Below are 24,301 nucleotides of genomic sequence, written 5' to 3'. Positions count from 1 at the left end.
TAGACTTTTGGAGTTTCTCCAAGATGTATTTTTAGCGGGGCTTAGCCTGCAGTCTTTAAAGGTACAGCTGTCTGCTTTATCCATATTCTTTCAGAAAAGAGTGGCTCTGTTGCCAGAAGTACAGACATTTTTACAGGGAGTTATGAGATTTAAACCCCCATATAGGCAGCCGGTGGCGCCTTGGGACCTGTCTCTGGTATTGTTGGTTCTGCAGAAACCTCCATTTGAGCCTTTAAGGTCAGCTGATCTTAAATATCTTTTTTGGAAACTTACTTTTCTGTTAGTCATAGCTTCGGCTAGGCAAGTTTCAGAATTGGGGACCTTGTCTTGCAAGTCTCCGTTTCTTGTTTTTCATGATGACAGGGCTGTACTTAGAACAGTGATCTACCTAAGGTAGTGTTGAATTTCCATTTAAACCAGGAGATTGTGCTCCTGGTGTTTTGCCCTTCAGAGGAGGTGAGAAATAGGGACAAGCTGAAGAAATTTGGCGTTGTTGCGCTCTGCGCATCTATGTAGACAGGGTAAAGGATTTCAGCAAAACTGATTTGCTCTTGGTACTATATGATCTGCATAAGAGAGGGTGGCCTGCTTCTAAGCAGACCATTGCTAAATGGTTAAGGTCAGTAATTGCCTTTGCTTACATTAAGGTAGGGAGACCAATTCCCTCCAGGAGTAATGCCCATACCACCAGGTCCGTTGCTTCCTCTTGGGCTGTGCGTCATGGGGCTACAGTGGAGCAGTTATGCAGGGCTGCCACCTGGTCCTCTGTTCATACCTTTCCAAATTCTACAGGTTCCATGAGTTCGCGCCAGGGGACGCTTCACTTGGACGAGCAGTGATGAGAACTGCAAGCCTGAGCGTACCCTCCCAAAGGACCGGCTCTTGAACGTCCCATGGTTAGCTGTGTCATTAGGATGGACGACAGAGAAAAGGGGATTTTTGTAAGAATTTATTGTTCAAATCCCTTCCTCTGACACAGCGATCCCTCCCTTACGCTCAGTAAGTTTAAAATGTTCATGTATTGTCATGTTATTTCGTTATTTTTGAATTGTGCATATTAATATGTTCAGGCGTTGTACTGAGTAATGTATCCTAGTGTGCTTTAGAAGTTGAACTGAGGAATGCTGGGATGCAGAAGGGAGGAGCCTACCTCTCAAACAAGTTAGCATAGGTGCCTTGCTCCTGGCAAACCCTCCTACATCCCATGGTTAGCTGTGTCACCAGGATGGACTCAGAGAAAGGGATTCGAAGGGTAATTTCTTACAAAAATCCCCCTTTTTTTTCCCAAAAGCTATTTTTTTTTTTCAATTTTAAATTTGTATTGAATGTCACAAATTCAAATAAACAGTAAAACATTTCAAGCGTGTTTCATGACTTTGATTTTCCTATTTTTTGGGGAAATGGTACAAAACAAAGATAGGGGTAAGGGGGGGGGGATACGGTTACAATTCCGTAATGTAATAATATAGTGCAGAAGTACAGTAATACAATATATTAAAATGATCAGAGTAAATAAGTACATACATGTTTAATCCTACATTGCTAGTTCTGATTTATATTCCACCCAAGTCTGCCATAGTCTAGTTGCGGAAGTTGCTGGCATTGAGTTATAGGATGTGCCAGCTGATTCAAATTCAAAGTGTGATTGTACTGCCTCTTCTATCTCTTTAAGGCTAGGTATGTTAGTTGTCCTCCAGTTGCGGGCTAGTAGACGTTTGGTTGAGGCCAATATGTGGCCGATGACATATTTATCAGAGTGTGAGGCTATGTCTGGGAGGATGTGAAACAGTGCAACTTTCGGTTGTGGGTCGATAGTGTGATGTAGTATATTAGAGGTTAATCGGAATACTCTCTTCCAAAGGTCAGCCACTAGAGGACAAGCCCAAAATATGTGGTATATTGATCCCACCCCGCCACAGTTGCGCCAGCAGGATCTTGGGTTCGTAGCGCTTATTTTGTGGAGGAGGGCGGGGGTCATATACAGCCTATGTAAGAGTTTAAAAAATTGTTCTATATGGGATATACACTTAGACATTTTAAAGCACATCTGAAATACGGATTGCCATTCCTCTTCTGACATAGGCAAGCCCATATCTGTTTCCCATTTGACTTGAGAGGAAGTTTTTGAGTATTGTTGGGGTGTGACTAGAGAATTGTACCACCTAGATATTGCACCTTTATTGTTTGTCTTTTGGAGTAATGCCAATAATGTATTGGGTATTGGCTTCAGGGCCCGGGGGGGTGGGGAGACAGTTTGTAGCCATTGTCGCACCTGTAAATATTTATAGAACTCTTTCCAGGGTATGGGGTACTTTTCTTGAATTTGTGTGAAGGAAAGTATTGTTCCTGAGTCTGTCAAATCTTTCAGTGTGATAATATTGTTAGCTATCCACAGGTCGAGGGACAAGTCTGGGATCAGGCGTGCCAGTCCCCTCAATGACAATTCTAGTGTGGGTTGTGGCCCTCCCAGCATACGGGTCCTCAGCGTGTTCCATGATTTACATACCGCTTGAACCACTATAGAGGGATGGACAACTTGTTTTACCTCTGATGGAGGTAGCCATAATAGATCCACGAGGGGAAATTGAGATACTAGACCTCTTTCCACTATGACCCATGGTTTGGGTTCATCCGTTGTCATCCATGCCCCCATAGAGGCTAGCAACGAGGCCCTTTGGTACGCTTGAAGGTCTGGATACGCCAGGCCTCCATAGGCTTTGGGTTGAGCCATAATCTTTTTTGCCAGCCTTGGCTTTTTGCCTTTCCCTATGTATGCTATAAATAATTTGTCGAATTGTGCGAGTAGGGAGTCCGGTAGTAATATGGGTATTGTTCTAAATAGATACAGCAGTTTTGGAAGCAGCACCATTTTTAGAGCCGCTATTCGACCCATCCATGACACGTGTTGCATCATCCATTCCTGTGTAAATTTTTTAAGATTAGCTAATAGTGGGAGGTAGTTATATGAAAGAATGTTTTGGGTCTTTGCCGGGACATGTATGCCCAGATATTTGATGCTATTGTCCTGCCATGAGTATTTAGATTTAAGTTGATCTAGTAGGGTGGGGGTGAAGTGAATCGGGAGAGCTTCCGTTTTGGAGCAATTTAATTTATAAAAGGATACTGATGAATATACCTGTAGAATCTTGTGTAGGCTCCGCAAGGAGGTGCTGGGGTTTGTAATAGTCAGCAGTACATCATCTGCAAATAAGCATATTTTCTGCGAGTGATCAAACAGTGAGGGGCCTGTTATTGTAGTTGTAGTCCTGATAGTTTCGGCCAGTGGCTCAATTGCTAAGGCGAACATCAGGGGGGATAGGGGGCAGCCCTGGCGCGTGCCATTTGATATAGCAAAGGCAACTGATAGCATTCCATTTATAAAGACTTTTGCCGATGGGTTCGAGTATAGGGCTAATATTGATGATAGGGCCCTATCTTTAATACCAAATTTAATCAGCACCTCCCGTAGGTACCCCCAGTGCAGGCGATCAAACGCCTTCTCCGCATCCAGCGAGAGTAGAAGCAGCGGCTCAGGGGATACGGAGAAGGCATCCAAGACATCAACCAGTCTCCTAGAGTTATCCGATGCTTGGCGGCCGCTCACAAACCCCACCTGGTCGTGACAGATGAGGGATGGGAGCAGCGGCGCAAGTCTATTGGCAATGAGCTTTGCATATATTTTCACATCAGTGTTTAGAAGTGCAATGGGACGAAAATTGGCAAGATTAGAGGGATTCTTCCCCGGTTTGGGGAATGCGACTATTCGTGCTTCTAACATTTCTGTTGGAAAGGTCCCTTTTGCGGAAGCCTCCTCATATACTTGTTGCATTGGGCGGGATAGTGAGTTTTTGAAGGTTTTGTATAATTTATTAGTGTAGCCGTCGGGGCCTGGTGCTTTTTCTAGTGGGAGGTCCGATATGACCTTCTCAATCTCATCGATCGACCAAGGGCTCTCCAAAGTAGCGAGAGCGGTCGGGTCCAGGGAGGGTAGAGAGATATTTTCTAAAAAGGAGGTTATGCCTTCTGTAGTGGGTTGGGGGGGTCTCAGGGTCGTCTTTTAAATTATACAGTGAGGAATAATATTCGGCGAAGGCATTTGCAATCTTGGACGGATCCGTAACTTTCGTGCCTTTCAGATTCACCACCCCCTTTACTCTCTCCTGTGCTACTTTGCCCCTAAGTTTTCGTGCTAATAGCTTACCGGCTTTATCGCCTTGGACATAAAATTTTTGTTTCAATTTAAAGAGGTTTCTGTGCACCTCCTGAAGGGAGAGCATGTTCCATTCTTCCCTAGTTTTAAGTAGGTTTTTGTATATTGATTTGTCCTAGGGGGAGAGTTTAAGTTTGGATTCTAATTCAGCTAAGCGGGTTTCTACATCTTTCATCAATTTATTTTGTTTGGTACGGTGCCTGGCTGCTGCTTGTATAATTGACCCTCTGACCACTGCTTTCAAGGTGCACCAGTAGTTAAAGGTGTTTGTATCAGTTGGATCATTTGTATCCAGAAACAGTTGTAGATTTTTTTGTATAGCCTCCTTAACGCTTGGGATGTCTAGGAGGTAGTTGCCAAGGCGCCACTGTCTCGAGCCAGGGTGGTAATAGTTTAAGTCCCACCTGAGTGACAAGGCCATGTGGTCGGACCAGGGTATGGGGATTATGCTAGCTTTTTTGATCTGCTGGAGTGTCCATTTGTCCGAGAGGGCTAAATCAATTCTAGAATAAGAATTATGCACTGGGGAATAGAAAGTATAGTCTCTGCATGAGGGATTTTTTGCCCTCCAGATATCGTATAGGGCATATTCGTTTAGTATCTTCCTAAATTGATTGGATTGATCTTTAGGGGTGGGTTTGGTTAGAGTTCGAAGTGGAGTTGACTTATCCATATGGGCATCTAATACCTGGTTAAAGTCGCCTAGGAGTAGTAGGCTTCCCGAGCAATTAGCTTGTAGTACTGTGCAGAATTTTCGTATAAAGGGAATCTGTTTGGAGTTAGGTACATATATATTCGCTATAGTGACTTGTTTATTTTCCAATTGGCCGTTTAGAATTAGGTAGCGACCCTCTGTATCTGTCGTTTGTTTTTCTAGTACGAATTTGCATGCTGAGGATATTAAGATCGCTACTCCTGCTTTTTTTTGAGGGCCATTGGAGGTGTAGGTAGTAGGGAATTTAAAGTTAGTGAATTTGGGCGCAGAAGAGGCCATAAAGTGAGTTTCCTGGACCGCCACCACGTGCGCTTTTACTTTAGCAAAGTGGTGTAGTGCTAGTTTCCTTTTGTTCGGTGAGTTAAGACCCTTAACATTTAAAGACAAAACATTAACCATTTTTTAGTTGAATTTGGCGTGCTAGTCTGGAGTTTGGTGTAAGAACATTGCTTTGCAGAATCAGAGGAGTGGTTCGTTTAGTGAGGCATAATATGGACCGTACCCTTTGGTTAGGTGGGGGGAAAAAACAGGGGTAGTACGGGGGGTTTGAGAGTACCAATTAGGTACTACTAGACAAGGCCACCTTAGGCGGTGGCACATTTAGGGGGCACGGAGAGAATATGCGCCTCTGTCATTCTCTGGTTAGTGAGATTGTGTTGGATAAGATTAGTGCAAACTAGTATTAGCAAATATCTAAGCAACTTTAGTATAACATACTATCTATATAACAGTAGTATAACATTTTTATAACAATAATACTCCTGGGTAACTTTCCAGGCATCGCCATGGACGATGAGCACAGCAATAGGGAAACATAACAGGGAGAGATATCTGAACCGCCAGCCCGCCCCTTTCTATTGCTAACCCATCATGGGATGGGGCAGTCAGGGGAAATTCCCGCGTTCTCGTCGGGTGCAGGCTAACTGCGCAGATACCTCACATATCTCTTAGGCATAAACTGCCAAACTTTCAGCGTTCAAGTATGGCTAAATTCAAAGGATATGTTGTGTCCAAAGGTGTCCCCAGCTTATTTCGACGTGAGACAGTCATTGTTCAGTCTGGGGGGTTTTGAGGTCGCTGCTGCGATGCCATCTAGGTTCCATTTGACGAGGAGCTTTATGCCATCTTCTGGTGTCGTCACTACGTCTGTAGAGCCATTGCGCCTTATGATCAGCTTGGTGGGGAAGGCCCCACCTGTATTGAATCTCGGCTTTTTGTAGAGCTCTGGTCACTGGCAGGAAAGTACCCCAAAAGCTATTTTTAACATTTGGTTATATCTGCCTATGTTATGTTATGTGCTAAAAAATACTTTGCTTGCCAACAGTACAGACAATGGGTTGTATACAATGCAAGCGGATGGCTTTTTCCACGCTGTTCAACCCCCTTCATCGTTTCAATGTTTTGCAAAAATCCTCGCTGTCAGAGGAAAGCGAGTATTCCCTTAAATGGTGAGGTTTGCCGCAAATGCAGCAAGTCTCACCATTTTGATGGCTGCACTCGCTGAAAAGCACCAGCGAGGAGGAAATGGCGAATTAAGGGGACAACGTTGAATACTGTGACAGCGAGCTATCGGCACTGCTCACCATCAGGGGCTCGCTGACAGCATTGAATATATATTCAATGCCGCATTTATAGTGATAGTATAGTGATAGTCCTCTTAAATGCTGCTTATGTAGGTAAGGGTCATAGGGTCGATAAGAGGATGGTCAACCACAGAAGGTTGACATGTATCAATGTTGACATGTCTGAAGGTCAACAAATGTGTTCGGTCAACATAGGCAAGGTCGACAGTCAAAATATCGACATGGAGTCTTTCCACTTTTGTTATCCTGAATGTCGACATGGACACTGAGTGCACCACGTTGCTTCGCATGGCTTGCTGCGTTCGCCATGCTTCGGGCACACTATTTGATTCTTCCGCCATGCCACAGTGTATGGTAGGGCATTAAATATAGCCTGTCGGCTCAAGAAAAAGTGATAAAACCCCATGTCACCCTTTTGACTGTCGACCTAATGCATGTGTCGACCTAATGTTACTGTTGACCTAACCCCATGTTGACCTTCATGCATGTCAACATTCAGTGGTTGACCCAGTGCATGTCAACCTAGTGACCATATCTCCAGTATGCCATAATATAATACTCAGTTTTGTTAATGACATTTTAACTTATTTGCTGTGTGTGTTAGTGTCTACCCAACAGAGGATATACCACATTGCTGCACAATATTGGATGAAAGCTTTTACTTTGGGGTAGGGTAGAAATTTTTCTCATAAATAGAATTATATATTTTATATACATGTCTAAATTCAATATTAAAACCCCATAGTTTGTATCTTAACTGTCTTTTCCTTTTTTAAATTGCAAGGGGATTGTGATTAGATTTTTTTGCTATTTCAGCTCGCGCATGTGTGTTACGTTCCATACGCATCCGCAGTCATTTGATAATCGAACAGATTGTGAATTCAGTGATCAACTTTGAATCAGGCCCAAAGTCCATATTGATACTGTTAAAGCACTATTTATGTTTAGATTCTGCCAGGAAGCACAAAAGGCATATATTGTAGAAAACTATTACAGATTTTGCTCAACTAAAAATCAAAAGTTACATTTTCAAATGTTTTTTTTAAGTAAGTTCACCCAAAATACACTATTTTATTAAACAAATTTGTTTTTGTATTTTCTATTTCTCCTTCATCCACTAGGTGTCACTGGAGTTACACTGGGGAATAGAAGGTGACCACAGGGAGCATGGGCACTTTAAAAATAAATTAGTGTGACCAACTCCTCCCCTTCTACTTCCCCTCCCAGGCTTTCTTAGATTGTGCCCGAAAGGGAGCAGGTCACATTTGGCTCATCTCCTGGGCTTTTTTGTAATAAGGCATAAAGCAGCAAGAATTGCCATTGAGGACAGGCAGATAGTTGCTGCTACTACAGATGGGGCAGGTCCCATCCTGGCTGGCGGATCGCCAGAACGTCCGCCCTGGCGACCCGCCAGCAGCCGCGCCAGCGAATACACTGAGGCACGCGCGTCTCAGTCTCCGTCGCCAGCGCGACGGAAACCCTGTCTGTCTCCGCCTCAGGGAGACGGACAGGGTTAGGGGGGATGCGGGCAGGCGGCGGGGACCCCGGGTTACCGCCGGCAAGCCGGCGGGGACCCGGGGAAACGGATGGAAGCGCCGTCGGAAGGGGACGCGCGCGCCTCTCATGCGCGCGCGTCCCCTTCTCACCATCGCCATGGCGCTGGCGGGGGATGGCGGCTGGCGACGCCAGCGCCATCCCCTGCCAAGATGGGACCTGCCCCATCTGTATCTGCCTCCGATGCGGGAGCCTGCTGGAGAGAGCCGGCTGCTGCCACGGTTTTCACCCGGCTCCCTGGCTGACAAAGACCACCATCTCTCGAGATGCAACGGGCGCCACTCATACGAGGCACGCACCCCTGATCCTCCCCCAGCCCCACCACCCACGGCAGTGCCGCAGCACCTGTGAGTATTACCCTGCCTCCCTGTTAGAGGGAGGTCAGGGACACAAACGGCGGTGCAGCATAGGGTTTATTTAAAGATGGCGCCATTATAGAAGATGGAGCTGCCGGGGGGCGGGGTTACCGCGCGGTGCTCCCAGCAAGCCCTGGAATACCCCGGCATTTCATGCATGCACGGCGGATATTTTCAATACAGTTTGGCGCCGCTGACACGCTGCTGGAGGCTCCTTGTTGCGCTGTAGATCCCTCCCTAAGACAACAGTTGGGTGATCCATTGTCTCCTGGTGACCGCCCTGCTTAAAGCTCTACCCGGTCTGTGAGTTACAGTGGGGTTTGGGCTGTGTTTCAAATAGGGTCATAGCTCTCCTGTATTATATACCATAGCGCTGTTTTGGCTCTGTGACTGCTCCTTTTCTTTTACTGCCTCTCCCTTCCAGTACTTTTGACTGGCTATCCTATACCTACTCTCTGTTTAAGTGTGGTAGTGTGTGGTGATTACTGTGTACTTGTTACAATGGCCGGAGGTAACTCCAATAGGGTTACTTGCAAGAAGTGTAATGGTAAATGTACACCTTCTGTAGAGGGAGTCTCACTGTGTGATAAATACACTGTTAACCCCCATTACCGCAGTCTCCTGTGCATACCCCTGTTTGGACATCACATCTTGCTGATGTCATGTCTCAGTTATCTACTGAGCTATCAGCAGCTCAAAGAGATAGAGAGACTGCCAGAAGCCAGCAGGCCTCTTTGGCTTCTGCTGTACAGGTCTTAACAAAAGCTCTGGTCTCGGCCCCAGCAGAGGGCGCTGGTGCTTCACCTTTTTAAAGGCATTAAATCCCCCTCTTTTACAAAGAAAGAGGTTGCTCCCACAGACTGTGGGTGTAGGTGATTATGATGATATGCCTGATCTGGAGGAGGGTGAATTTGCCCCCAGATGATGATGATGATGATGTTTTAGCATTTGATACGCAGGAGCCTGCTCAAGCCTCTCAAGGCTTGGTAGATTTAATTGAGATGGTTAAGATTGCCTGTAATGTGACAGAGGATACTGACATTCCGGTCTGTCCTTCTCTTTTTGGGAAAAAGCAATCTCCCACCTTTCCAGCGGAGGAACTAAATGACCATGTGCTGCAGGCTTGGTGTCATCCTGACAAAAAATTTCAGGTACCCCGCAGGTTTTTGTCAAATTACCCCCTTCCACCTGAGGGTAGGAAGAAGGTTGAGATCCCACCAGTAGTGGACTCATCGATATCGCGACTGTCAAAGAAGGCAGTTCTCCCAGTACCAGGGGCTACCAACCTTAAGGACACCTCAGACCGTAAGTTAGAGGTAACCCTAAAAAACATTTTTTCTGCAGCTGGTGTTATACAGCATCCGGCTCAGGTCGGATGCTGGGTAAATAAGGCCATGGGGGTATGGACCTCACAGATTTTAACAGAGGTCTGTGAGGGTTCTGACCCCGCTTCCATCATTCAGCTTGCTGAACAAATTCAGGAGTCCTCCACATTTTTAATGGACGCCTCATCAGATGTCTGTATGGTTGCAGCAAGAATTTCTGCTTTATCCATTTCAGCTCGCAGGGCCCTTTGGTTATGCCAATGGCAGGTGGACGTAGAGTTCAAATGAGCGGTGGAGGCTCTTGCATTTAATGGTTTTGTCCTGTTCGGGCCTGAGCGCGATAAGTGGATATCCCAGGCAACAGTAGGTAAGTCTCACTTCCTTCCTTCAGCAGCTCCACCAGCGACTCACAGGACACCACAAAGGCCTTCCTGTCGGTCCTTTCGTCCCACTAGCAGATTCAGAGGCCATTCCAGAGGTGGTGCTCCATCACAAAGAGGTTCCAGAGGATGCGGCAGAGGTGCCTCGGGCAACCACCCAGGATCCCAGGGTAGGGGCCCGACTGAAGTCTTACTGTCACGTCTGGCTGCAGTCTTCTCAGGACTCATGGGTAAGGGATCTGGTAGCCCAGGGCTACAAGATTCATTTTCGCTGATCTCCCCCAAACAGGTTCTTCAAGACCGGTTTACAGGTCTCTCAGGACAAAGCACGGCTTCTGTTGTCAGCGGTCTCCAAGCTGCAGACAACGGGAGTTGTGGTGCCAGTACCCGAGGATCAGCGTACTCAGGGATACTACTCCAGTCTTTTTCTTGTGCCACGTGATGGCAGTGATTATGGATTTCCTCCGATCTCAGGGTGTGGCAATTATCCCTTACTTGGACGATCTTCTGCTGAAGAGCCGTTCAAGGGATACTCTATTGACCAATATTCTTCTCACACAGAAGATCCTCATTACACATGGGTGGATCTTGAACTTCGCAAAGTCCCAGCTCCAACCCTCTCAACGCCTTCTGTCCCCGGTAATGACTCTGGACATCCACCAGATGAGGGCTTTCCTGCCATCCGACAAAATTCAGTCCTTACAGGCCCTGGTCCGGTTGGTGCTACTATGTCGACAGGTATCAGTACATCTCTGTACCAGACTCCTAGGAAAATGGTGGCCTCTTTCGAGGCAGTCCAATATGGTCGCTTCCACTCGCGACCCTTCCAGTTGTCTCTCCTCCATCAGTGGTCAGGATCTCACCTGCACCTTCAGCAGCAGGTGACCCTATCACCTCGAGCACGTCTGTCTCTGCTGTGGTGGCTCAACTCTGAAAATCTACAAAGAGGCAGGAGATTCGGAATCTGGGAGTGGACACTCCTCACCACAGATGCCAGCCTTCGTGGCTGGGGAGTGGTCACTCTGGATCATCAGTTCCAGGGACTATGGACGAGACAAGAGAGCCTGCTCTCTATCAACATGCTGGAACTCAGAGCAGTATATTATGCCCTCCTGCAGGCGGGACATCGTCTGCGGGACAGGGCCATCAGAGTCTAGTCCGACAACGCCACGGCTGTCACCTATATCAACAAACAGGGCGGCACTCGAAGCCAGGCGGCCATGAAGGAGGTGAGCAGGATCATCCTATGGACTCAGGCCCATGCTCAGGCCTTGTCAGCAGTCTTCATACCCGGTGTAGACAATTGGGAAGCAGACTTCCAAAGTCGGCAGGATGTCCACCAGGGAGAATGGTGTCTCAACCCACAGGTGTTTCAGACCTTAGTGCATCATTGGGGTCGACCGCAAGTGGACCTGATGGCATCCCGTCACAATTTCCAGCTTCCAAGGTACTTCGCAAGGATTTGAGACCCACAGGCCGTGGGGGTGGACACTCTGGTCGCTCCTTGGCGGTTTCAGTTTGTCTACCTATTTCCTCCGTTCCCGTTGATTCCTCGGGTATTACAACGCATACTGAGGGAGGGAGTAACATCCCTTCTGATAGCACCGGATTGGCCTCGGCGCTCTTGGTACACCAACCTGACGGCTCTTCTGGTCGATGAGCTGTGGCCTCTACCTCTTCAAGAAGACCTCCTCAGTCAGGGACCCTTCATCTTCCCAGATTTAGGACATCTTCATTTGACGGCGTGGCTGCTGAAAAGTCCATCTTAAGGCGAGCAGGTATTTCAAGAACTGTTATACCTACCATGATGAGGGCCAGAGAGGAAGTCACTTCGAGAAACTACCACCGGATTTGGCGTTCTTACGTGGCTTGGTGCGAGGGCCGTGAGGTATCCACTACCCTCTTCAAAAAAGCTAGACTTCTCCTGTTTCTACAGGCAGGTGTAAATTTCGGTTTAAAGCTGAATTCCCTGAAGGTTCAGGTTTCGGCCCTCTCCATATTTTTCCAATAACGGTTGGCCTTCATCCCAGAAGTACAAACCTTCTTCCAAGGGATTCTGAGGCTACATCCTCCTATTCGTCCGCCTATGGCACCCTGGGACCTGGACTTGGTTCTCAGATACTTATGATCGTCAGTATTTGAGCCATTGGAGGAGGTGGATCTTTGTTACCTTACTTGGAAGGTGGTTCTTCTGTTAGCTCTGGCTAGAAGAGTCTCGGAATTGGGAGCACTTTCTTGTCATTCTCCCTTCCTTCAATTTCACCAGGACAGAGCAGAGCTCTGTACCAGTCTATCCTTTCTACCAAAGGTTGTTTCAGCGTTCCACATAAACCAACCCATCGTGGTCCCGGCCTTCTCGGAGGCTTCGCCAGAGGAAAAGTCCTTGGATGTGGTTAGGGCCCTGCGCATTTATGTCTCTCGCACGGCCTCTTTTCGCAAGTCGGATGTCTTGTTTGTCACCTATGACCCTGTACGTCGTGGGTGGCCAGCTTCCAAACAGACGCTTGCCAGGTGGATCCGCCTGACCATTTGTCAGGCGTACATTGCTAGTTTTTAGATGCCTCCTTCTACCATAGGGGCGCACTCCACTAGATCTGTGGTCCCTCATGGGCGGCTGCCCATGGGGTTTTCCTCCATCAGCTCTGCCGAGCTGCTACATGGTCAGGTCGTCAAACCTTTGTTCGCTTCTATAGGTTTGATACCTTTGCGGTGCCAGCTTCTCAGTTTGCCCGCTCTGTCTTAAGGGGTTCTCAGTGCTCTCCCACCCATGTTGGGAGCTCTGGGACGTCCCCAGTGTAACTCCAGTGACACCTAGTGGATGAAGGAGAAACAGGGATTTTGTACTTACCGTAAATCCTTTTCTCTGAGTCCACAGGTGTCACTGGACGCCCACCTCAGTGCTGTTCTCCACCATTATATGTTCAAGGTTAGGTTCCTCTTGGATAACCTTTGGAGTTTTCCCTTGTAAGGGTTCAAGATATATACGGCTATATTTACGTATTTAGTCATGTTTGACGTGTGTGTGTGTGTGTGTGTGTGTGTGTGTGTGTGTGTGTGTGTGTGTGGTTACTTCAGTGTTTTCTCATTGTTTTTCTTTTTCTACCATACGTTTTGAATGATGTTATGTTGTTATGACCCTCCTCTTCGGAAGTGTGTTATTATCTTCCTGCTCCTTCCGGACACAATCTTTATGACTGTAGAAGTAGAAGGGGAGGAGTTGGTCACACTAATTTATTTTTAAAGTGCCCATGCTCCCTGGGGTCGCCTTCTTTTCCCCAGTGTAACTCCAGTGACACCTGTGGACTCTGAGAAAAGGATTTACGGTAAGTACAAAATCCCTGTTTAGACTTTGCCAATTTTGCTTTCATCTGATATTATTTATTTTTCTGATACTAGGTATTTATATTCCTGAGAATGACCATGATGCTCCTGAAAAATACAAGGGGCTAGGAATCCGTATTGAAGATGATGTTGTGATCACTGAACAGTCTCCCGTTATTCTTTCTGCTGAGTGCCCTAAAGAAATTTATGACATACATCAAGTGTGTGGAAAAGGCAGCTGATGCAGATTGGAGTAAAAAGCACATGAACATATTTGAAACAAATGTGCAGACAAAGTTATTGAATTCTGATGATATGTAAAAAATACAGCTATATTAATAACTGCATAATAACAAAGATCATGAGGCAAGAAAAAATAGATTTACAATTTATCCTGGGGGAGGGGTTAAACTACAAAAGACAACCCTTCTTTTATATTTACATAAAGAAAGTAAATGTAGCAAGGTTATGGTGTACATGCAAACACACTTTGTAAAAAATTAAAAACATCCAGGTCTAGAGCATATGTCTAGAACCAAAAAGACAATACTCTGTCAAACTCTTAGGGATATTTTCACTTGGTATACATACATCTCTCATGAACCACTGTACAGTTGACCAAGAAAGAGTAGTTTCACAAGGAGCCATCCAAGTTCTGGCAATACACTCTTTAGCTAATGCAAGAAGAATGATAATATTGCTTCCTCTTCCATCCATCTGGGGGATGCTGAGGCAGATATACCCCAAGGCATCCTACTGCCTAGTGCCCAGCATTTACCAGGGGACTCCATAAAAATATCCTTGCCATCCAAAAAATTCCCAGAGGAGCATTGCACAACTTCCACGTGGCCTCACGACCTCACATGTACTGCCAACACTCTTACTTTGATAGGGTAAACACAGTGACACAGGTATTAATCCTACTTCCAGAAGACCTAGAGCCTGTTTCAGATTTGTATGCAATGCCGATGTACACACACAGCTGAGCATTTATCGGTAGACTGTGCATGCACCACAGTAGTCTATCAATGCTGCCTGCAGTCAGCAGCAAAAATATAGATTGATGAAGGGAGGAGGGTCTCAGTATCTTTCCTAGTACCCCATGAAGTCGAAATCTGGTTCTGGTGATGTACTGTTTTACACAAAAAACCAAAGGAGTGAACTGTTTGATCCTTGTTCTACAGTCTGCTTTATAAGGAATAGTTCAATTAAGTTCTACTGATTACTAATCTAAAGCTTTATGATCCAGAGAGTCTTATGTCCATGCTTGCAGCATCCTTTATACAGTATGCCAAGGTTTGTCCAAGTGCTAGGGGCATAATTAGACCTGTCTGGGACCCATACCAAATTTTGAAAGGGGCACCGCAAACTCAGTCTCTGCCTGCCACCCGCATAGCACACCTGCTCCCCTGCCAGCCCAGCACGCCCGCTCCATCGGGAGGTAGGAGGGGGGGGGGACTAGTGCACATCAATCAGGCACCAACAGTCGCCCTTCCACTTGTTACCCCGCTCCCCTCCCTAGCGTCAACATCAAACATGCCAGTGGCGCTACAGAGCTGGCAGAATCACCAGGGAGCAGTGCCTCCCTTCCAGTAGCATTTGTATATTTGCATCCTGAGCCAGTGGCGGCAGTGGAGGATGGGATATATAGTATATGTATTGTATGTACTGTATGTGTATGCTTGCTAAGGCAGTGTATTGATGTATGTATGCATGACAGAGGCTATGTATGGCTGCATATATACAGTATGTATGTACTATGTATGTACAGCGCTGCAAGTATGGCGGTACGGGGTGGTACGGCGTACCATTAAAAGAAATACTGCCGGTACCCCGTACCGCCATAACAAATCTGCCCCAAAGTGTGTAATGCGCATGCGCGCATATGTAAGTGGCGGGGGGCGTGGTTTTCGCCGCCCCGCCACAGCTGATCGGAGCGGAGGGGAGGGGAGCGCATTGCGCTTCTCTCCCTCCCCTCCCTGTGTCACTCAGACTAGGCTGTCAGGCGACAGCCAATCAGCGCTCGCGGGCTGGCAGCCAATCAGGAGCCAGCCCGCGAGATAGACAGAGCCAGGCAGAAGACGGGAGATGCGCTCCCTCCCCCTCCCCTCCCCAGGGAAGCAGAACAGCGGGGGACTATAGGGGGGAGAGGACCTGACTGCCCCGGACACAGCCAGCACTGGTGAGTTGTGCTGCTGTGGGGGCATTTATGTGTGGCACTGTGGGGGCATATTATATCTGGCACTGGGGGCATATCTGGCACTGGGGGCATATGTGTGGCACTGTGGGGGCATATATCTGGCACTGGGGGCATATGTGTGGCACTGTGGGGGCATAGGTGTGGCACTGGAGGCATATGTGTGGCACTGTGGGGGCATATGTGGCACTGGGGGCATATGTGTGGCACTGTGGGGGCATATGTGGCACTGGAGGCATATGTGTGGCACAGTGGGGGCATATGTGGCACTGGGGGCATATGTGTGGCACTTTGGGGGCATATGTGGCACTGGGGGCATATGTGTGGCACTGTGGGGGCATATCTGGCACTGGAGGCATATGGGTGGCACTGTGGGGGAATATCTGGCACTGGGGGCATATGTGTAGCACTGTGGGGGCATATCTGGCACTGGGGGCATATGTGTGGCATTGTGGGGGCATATATCTGGCACTGGGGCACTGGGGGCATATGTGTGGCATTGTGGGGGCATATATCTGGCACTGGGGCACTGTGGGGGCATATCTGGCACTGTGTGGGCCTATTAGTAATGGGCATCAGTTGTGCGGTGTAATGAGCATTATGGTGTGGGGAATAATGTGTAACGGGCATTATGGTATGGGCCATATGTATTGGGTGTGTGACGCGTAACAGGCATTACTGTGTAAACTTTGGCCGTGTGCCTTTGGCGTGCAATATTCCAGCCACTCCCCCTAGTGTCATATGACCACGCCCCTGGTCACACCCCCTGACCACGCCCATTTTTCGCCGCGCGGCACAGTACCACTAAGACCTTTTTCCTACTTGCACCACTGTGTATGTATGTGTGTGTGTGTATATATTTGTATGTATGTATGTATTGAGGCGATGGATGGATGACAGAAGGCAGTGCATGGCTGTGTGTATACATATGGCTGTATTATGAATCTACACATTTACACCTTTGCTATATGAAAATTATTAAGTCTGAAGTGCTGCCTGTTGGTTTATTTCATATATAATTCTGTAGCACCTTCCATACGGCAACACCTTCCATACGGCAACAGAAGTTATGCCTAGGGTGCCGAGAACCATTGCACCGGCCCTGGTCCTGACTATTGTGCCGCCTGGCCGTGGCTCACAATATCAGCTGTGTGAGTCACGACCGGGCGACGCAGGAGTCAGGACACAAAGCAGCTCTGTCCACCTGCAATTTTGCCCTGCAAGAGCCCCGCCTACTAAAAATATGGGGGGGGGGGGGCAAACATGCCCTTGCTCCGGGCACCTTGGTACCGAGCTACACCACTGCCCTCAGCATCTTACCAGAACTAGGGGGTGTGGGGGTGGTGGTTTGGGGTCAGAATAGTAGATGGGGAGGGGAATGACCGAGCAGAAGGCTGGACCAGGCAGACTAGAGACTGGTTAAGGTTACACACCTTGGGGTTAGGTTGTGGCCAGTTAGCTGACACTGGGATGGTAGGGGCTACTCGGCTGGGGATAAGATGGTTGGTTAGATTAGGGGGCACTAGGCTGTGGCCAACAGATGGTTGGTTACATTGGGGGGGAACTGGGTATGAGCTGGGGATGAGACAAAACAAAAACACAGCACTATTTCAGAGTAAAAGTCCATATATCGGATTTAGTATATATTCAGAACAAAATTTCATAAAGACTTCGTCAAAACCTCAATTGGTTTAATCAATTAAATTGGAACATAAATAGCAATGTGATCTCGCTTAGGCAGTATGGACAATAAACAGCCTGAAGTCCCGTTTCTATAGTGACCTCTATATGGAGATATGGCCTGATTCTGGTTCACTTGCAAAAGCAAATTCTCTCTAATGGACAAAACCATGTGAACTGCAGGGGGCAAATGTAACATGTTAAGTATGACCCCGCCCCCCTTGCAGTGCACATGGTTTTGTCAATTAGAGAGAGTATTTACTTTTGCCAGTAAACCAGAATCGGGCCCATAGGCGGAAATTGTATAACAGTCCTAGTTTTAGCAGTCTCGACACTCACTTTGATGGATCTCACGTGGATGGGGTCTCATTAGAACTGGATTCCTGGAGTTGAAATTAAACAATTTGAATTGTTTGCAAGACTTTAAGATCCTGAGGTGTGGTTCAGGTCCAATTGGTGCTGTAAGTGATGCCAAATTTTGTAGTCCAAACGATTGTAGAAATGGTCGACTGAGAGTCACACTTACTCAGCTGTAAGGTTCAACTCTACAAATGAGCAATTGTGACTCTCATTGGAAGATACTGTACAGTAGTAAGAATATATATTGGGGTTCTTCTGATTTGCAGAGCTCTGCGATCAAATAACAGAATCACAAGTGAGCTAATTAGCTCCACCTGTGTATCTTTTAAAATGTGTCAGTGATTAATGAGTGCAGCTGTGCAGCAGCTAGGTTGTCTGGAAAATGTGGTATTTATTTCAAACACGATCCAACATGTTTCGGGTCTTGCCCGTCCTCAGGTTGGATCGTTATTTCAAACATGTTGGATCGTGTTTGAAATAAATACCATGTTTTTTCACAAAGAAATCCTGAGAGTGCCGCCTGTCTATATCCACTATCTACAAGGTCGCATGACCCCATTGAGGAGGGCACCGGGTGTTACCAACATATTCAAACAGAGTGTGCCGGGCAAAAAGAATCCTTATTTATATATATATATATATATATATATATATATATATATATATATATATATATATATATATATATATATATATATATATATATATATATATATATAGAGAGAGAGAGAGAGAGAGAAAAAAAGGACGCACTCTCCAGTATATAAATGCAAGTAAAAAAGCTGTGTATTTTGGCAATTTCAAAAAGATAGCAAAAAATGTACTCAACGTTTCTGTCCCATAAGGACCTTCATCAGGAGTTCTGCAACAATTCAATTAAAGCACAGCCTGGGCCAAGCAGCAGGATCCTACATGCTGTAGGATCCTGCTGCTTGGCCCAGGCTGTGCTTTAATTGAATTGTTGCAGAACTCCTGATGAAGGTCCTTATGGGACAGAAACGTTGAGTACATTTTTTGCTATCTTTTTGAAATTGCCAAAATACACAGCTTTTTTACTTGCATTTATATACTGGAGAGTGCGTCCTTTTTTTCTATATAAATGGACTCCTATGTGTTCTGGATGTCACCCTAGAAGATGTATATGCTGGATGGAGTGCGGTCTTATGTTATTGATATATATATATATATATATATATATATATATATATATATATATATATATATATATATATATATATATATATAATGTAAAGCATCAGATTTAACGGGGGTTTATTTACTAAGATGGGAGTTCTATTGAAGATGGGAGGTTGCCCATAGCAACCAATCAGAATCTATTACTAATTTATTTAGCACCTTCTAGAGCAGGCATTCCCAACCACTGTCCTCAAGGCACACCAACAGTACAGGTTTTAGGGTACTCTTTACCTAGCACGGCGCCCACGATTTTGATCGTGGGCATCGCAGGTAAAAAAATCGCGGGCATTGCGGCCATTGAAAGCACTAAAAATGGGTGCGACGCGACCGACGCGATGCCCGCGATTTCCCATAGGGATCAATGTTAAATTTCTCAATTGACCCGATTTTACTGTTCAATGCCTCAATTGACCCGATTTTTCCATAGGAAACAATGTTAAATGGCCCACAGAGGCCAAATAGCCACCCTGAAGTGTGAAATGGCCCCCACAATTGTTAACGCCACCCCACGATCAATGTCAACCCGAAGCGTGGCGAGCGCAGCGGTACGCGTCCTACGACCTTTTCATACCCCCACTATCCACGTCGGCGTGGAGTTGAGAATAGAATAGTGTGGCGAGCGCAGCGAGCCACCGAGCCCGAAGCGTGGCGAGCGGACGCGGATACCTTCACAGGTAAACGCGTCCCTTCGCGGGCTTCACAGGTATCTGCGTCCCCTCGCGGGGCGCGCTGCGCTCGCCACGCTTCGGGCTTGGTGGCTCGCTGCGCTCGCCACACTATTCTGTTCTCAGCTCCACGCCGACGTGAATAGTGGGGGTATGAAAAGGTCATAGGACGCGTACCGCTGCGCTCGCCACGCTTCGGGTTCATGTTGATCGTGGGGTGGCGTTAACAATTGTGGGGGCCATTTCTCACTTTAGGGTGCCTATTTGGCCTCTGTGGGCCATTTAACATTGTTTCCTATGGAAAAATCAGGTCAATTGAGGCATTGAACAAGAAAAATCGGGTCAATTGAGAAATTTAACATTGATCCCTATGGGAAATCGCGGGCATCGCGTCGGTCGCGTCGTACCCGATTTTTTAGTGCATTCAATGCCCGCGATGGGCACCGTGCTAGGTAAAGAGTACCGGTTTTAGTGATAGCCAGGCTTCAGCACAGATGGCTTAATCAGAATCCCTCAGATACTAATTAAGTCACCTGTGCTCAAGCCTGGATATGTACAAAACCTGCACTGTTGGTGTGCCTTGAGGACCGTGGTTGGGAATGCCTGTTCTAGAAGATAATAGAATATGATTGGTTGCCCATAGCAACATCTCAACCTAAATGGAACTCTCATCTTAGTAAAAAAAGCACCAACATATCCACTGTTGTTAGCTAGCTTGAAAAACAATAAAGATAAATAAATAAACAGATGCGGATTGTTCCAAGGCACCATTGTACCGCAAATACCAAAACCTACTTAAAGAGAAACATCAGCCATAAAGAGGAAAAAGCAACATTGTTTCACGATCCCCACCCCTTTTTGGTGTGAGCACCTGATGAATAATCAATCCTCTTAATAAAGCTAATACAGAGTGAGCAGGTGTGATCAGAGTTTAACAAGTGCCCTTTTGATTTAGTTTTGTTGGTGATTGAGGAGGTGAGGTCTGAGCTAAAATTAGCGCAGTGTTGGCCTAAAGCCGCTGAAACTCTGTCAACAAATGGTTCACAACACTGGTTTTTGGCAAGTGAAAGCAACAGACTGATAAATACCATAAGGATTTGGTTACGCTCAAAAGAGCTCAACTTGAAAAAGTTGATAGGAATTATAAAGCCAATAATGGCTACAAGGTGTTAACCTTGTAGCCATTATGACTCTTTTAATCTGTTCTTCTTAAACCAAATTGGTCATAATCATGTGAGAGTTACCCATCATCTGATTGCGACTCATCAGACTTTACCCATAATCAAAAACCCTCTTTGTCTCTGGTATTTATCTACTCGCAACTGATTAATGTCCTTTAAACAAAGAAGGCAACTTTGCATAAACTATCTGAATCAAACACTAGTTTAATCTAGAAGATTAAGTTTTATCCTAACCAACTCCTCTAAAACTTTTAATTGTTCCAATGATAAATACACATGTTTACATACAGTTGCAAGAAAAAGTATGTGAACCCTTTGGAATTACCTACATTTCTGCATAAATTGGTCATACAATGTGTTCTGATCTTCATCTAAGTCACAACAATAGCATACCTCCCAACACGACCCTCTCCAGGAGGGACACATTGCTCTGTTTCTGGGCTTTTCCTTAATTTATGATTGCCATCACCTGTGTTGAAGCACCTTTCTCAATAATTAACGTGTGAAACAGGTGATGGCAATTATACATTAGGAGGAAAGTGCTGGAGCAGAGCATTGTGTCCCTCCTGGAGAGGGTCATGTTGGGAGGTATGACAATAGACAAACACAGTCTGCTTAAACTAATAATACACAGACAATTATATGTTCTCATGTTTTTTATTGAACACAACATGTAAACATTCACATTGCAGGGTGGACAAAGTATGTGAACCCCTAGGCCAGGAATTCCCAACCACAGTCCTCAAGGCACACCAACAGTGCAGGTTTTAGTGATATCCAGGCTTCAGCACAGATGGGTTAATCAGAATCCCTCAGATACTAATTAAGTCACCTGTGCTCAAGCCTGGATATCACTAAAACCTGCACTGTTGGTGTGCCTTGAGGACCGTGGTTGGGAATGCCTGCCCTAGGCTGACTTCTCCAAGAGCTAATTTTAGTCAGGAATCAGCCTACCTGGAGTGCAATCAATGAGACTAGATTGGAGGTGTTGGTTAAAGCTGCCCTGCCCTATAAAAATCACACCAGTTTTGAGTTTGCAATTCTTAAAAAGCATTGCCTGATGTGAACTATGCCTTGCACAAAAGAGCTCTCAGAAGACCTAAGATAAAGAATTTTTGACTTGCATAATGTCCATGGTAAGACAATTAGAGCTTTTAAGAATGGTTGGTTAGATGAGGCGAAGATCGGGGGGTTATTAATTGTTTTTTAAACTCAAATTTTCCCATCTACCCCATTCTACATACATCTACTGCCGAAAATGCATAAATTCATCATAAACTGTCCAGATGTCTGATTATTTATTCACAGGTTTTGCTATTTTCACCAGTGGCCCAATTCATAGATAGATTTTGTCACACATCCTTACAAAAAAATTGTCAGCTATCTCAAAGATACTGTATTAATGATTTATTTAAACTTATGAGGCTGTTGCCGTCTTTACCTCATGTAATGTTGAAGAATTTACAGGAGAGTAGTGCCCAGTCAAATATAAGCATAATAAGAGTAAAACTAGGCATACACTACTGCAATTTCTCGCAGTAGTGTATGCCTAGCCAATCACCTGGCCCGGGAAGTCACATGCGATCCATAACATGCGGTCTTTAAACTCATGAAGGACCACATGCGACCCCTGTTCCCCGCCCGGCCTGCCCTCAGTAGGGAGGGAGGTTTGACCTCTATGCCAGTCCGACCGGCGACTCAGGTTTGATGTGCACTGGATCGGGCATCGAACCTGAGGGGACATCATACTGCCCCGATTTGAATCGATTTCTTGTCCAAAATTGAGTTATTGTTTTGAGGCCTCACCTTTTCAAAAATGCACCATTTATTGTACACCACCAATGTAAATTGCCATACAGATATTTTACACACACAAAACACAACATACAATTCAGTACTTTATTAAAATTGTTCATATATATTTTAAGAGAGAGATTATTTGTATCTATATCTCTATAAAGCAAAGATGTTCTGTTATATAGGACGCTATCTGCTGTTATATTGTTACATCTGTTGGTATTGTCCCATTTACTATATGGTAGTGGAAGTGAAGTACTGTACTTCACTTCCACTATTGCCAGGGTGGACATCCACCCATAAATCAATGCAGCTGCAAACCTTTCACGGCACCAGGGGCCAGATGTACTAAGCTTGAAAAGTGTGATAAGCCACCAGCCAATCAGCCCCTAACTGTCATGTCACAGGCTGTTTGAAAAATGACATTTAAGAGCTGATTGGTTGCTGGTTACCTGTCCTTTTTCAAACAGCTTGTGTCATGGCAGTTAGGAGCTGATTGGCTGGTGGTTTATCACTCCATTTTAGCACTTTTCAAGCTAGTACATTTGGTCACTAACACACAGTGGATATATGCCACTGACAACCAACGTCTGTCTAAAACCCAACTCCTGCATCCTGCCCTCATCAGTGCTAGGAATGGACTTCCATCCCGTTGTGAGCGTGCTGCCATGATCCACTTTCACCCATAGCGGTCAGACACCGTTGATACACATCAATCAGAGTCTAGATTTACCTGCAGCATCAAGTGCTGACAACACCATGCAGACCCGGGCAGCGTGCCAAGATCATTTACCCACAATACAGGCACAGCAGCCACATAGGACTGCATCTCCGTCCTATTAGAGACACCCCCTCAAAAAGGACAGTCTCGCTGCTTCCCCTTAACCATTGCCTGTCTTATGTGAGCTGTCCACAGACGATATCCCTTTCCAGTGGTGGATTAAGATAGGGGCGGTCGCCCCCCGGGCCCCCACACTCATGGTGCAGCTGCCAAATCAGTCTCTTTATCCCCCCGCCACCGCAATAGCCTGGCGGCTGCAAGCAGGGCAGAGGAGCCTTGCTCGGGACCCTGTCACGCTGCATCATGCGTCATGACATCAGACTCCACAGTTGTCCCGACTCCCGCCAGCGCAGCACATCGTAGTCTGCACAGGACGGGAGCAGCCACCGCCGGGGCCCCAAACACGCACGGTAACCACCTCAGTAGGGGGGAGAAACCTATGTGCCATATTATCTATGTGCTATATGATCTGTGGGGGGCCGATACAAATTTGTTGTCCAAGGCCCCCACAGACCTTAATTCGGCCCTGCCCCTTTCACACCAGAAAATGCCGGGACTAGGCTGGTGTGAACGGGGCCAACCATGGAATGTCCCTGCATGATCCTTGTACTGTATTCCGAGTAAGCCCTTGCATTTTATGGTGTGAAAGGGATATAACAGGGATACTTGCTACTGTACATAGGAGCAGATGTAGTCTGAAGAAGTGATAAGTGCAGGGTGATATCGCTCCTGTCATTTTTCATATCCATAATTATTGACTGGTGCATTATCAGCTTGCACTTATCACTGCTTTATCACTTCTTTAAAAAATATTTTATTATTATTTTATTCTTTTAATTACTACAGTATAAGTAAATACGGACGTGAAAAAGCACATTCTATTAAGTGTTTGCAAACCAAAATGTTATTGCACTGTTGTTCCTATAGCAATTCTTAATAAAAGTGTGCAATACACTACTTTTGAATTCGTTATTAAAAAATTTTGCCTAAAAATGTGAT

At 46.0% G+C, this 24,301-nt stretch overlaps 1 protein-coding gene across 1 annotated transcript in view; it reads left to right on the top strand.

Annotated features, from left to right (window-relative positions):
• The window catches only part of XPNPEP3 (X-prolyl aminopeptidase 3), a 150,696-nt gene extending 132,412 nt beyond the window's left edge, over positions 1-18,284 (top strand). Inside the window, exon 10 of the mRNA XM_083156639.1 lies at positions 13,520-18,284. Within this exon, the coding sequence (XP_083012765.1) occupies positions 13,520-13,686 (167 nt within the window). The 3' untranslated portion in view covers positions 13,687-18,284. The remainder of the gene's footprint in view (positions 1-13,519) is intronic.
• The last annotated feature ends 6,017 nt before the right edge of the window (positions 18,285-24,301 follow it).

The sequence above is a fragment of the Crinia signifera genome, chromosome 8 (assembly GCF_055691185.1).
Source record: "Crinia signifera chromosome 8, ASM5569118v1, whole genome shotgun sequence".
Classification (NCBI taxonomy): Eukaryota; Metazoa; Chordata; class Amphibia; order Anura; family Myobatrachidae; genus Crinia; species Crinia signifera.
This window is presented reverse-complemented; position numbering and strand designations above follow the sequence as displayed.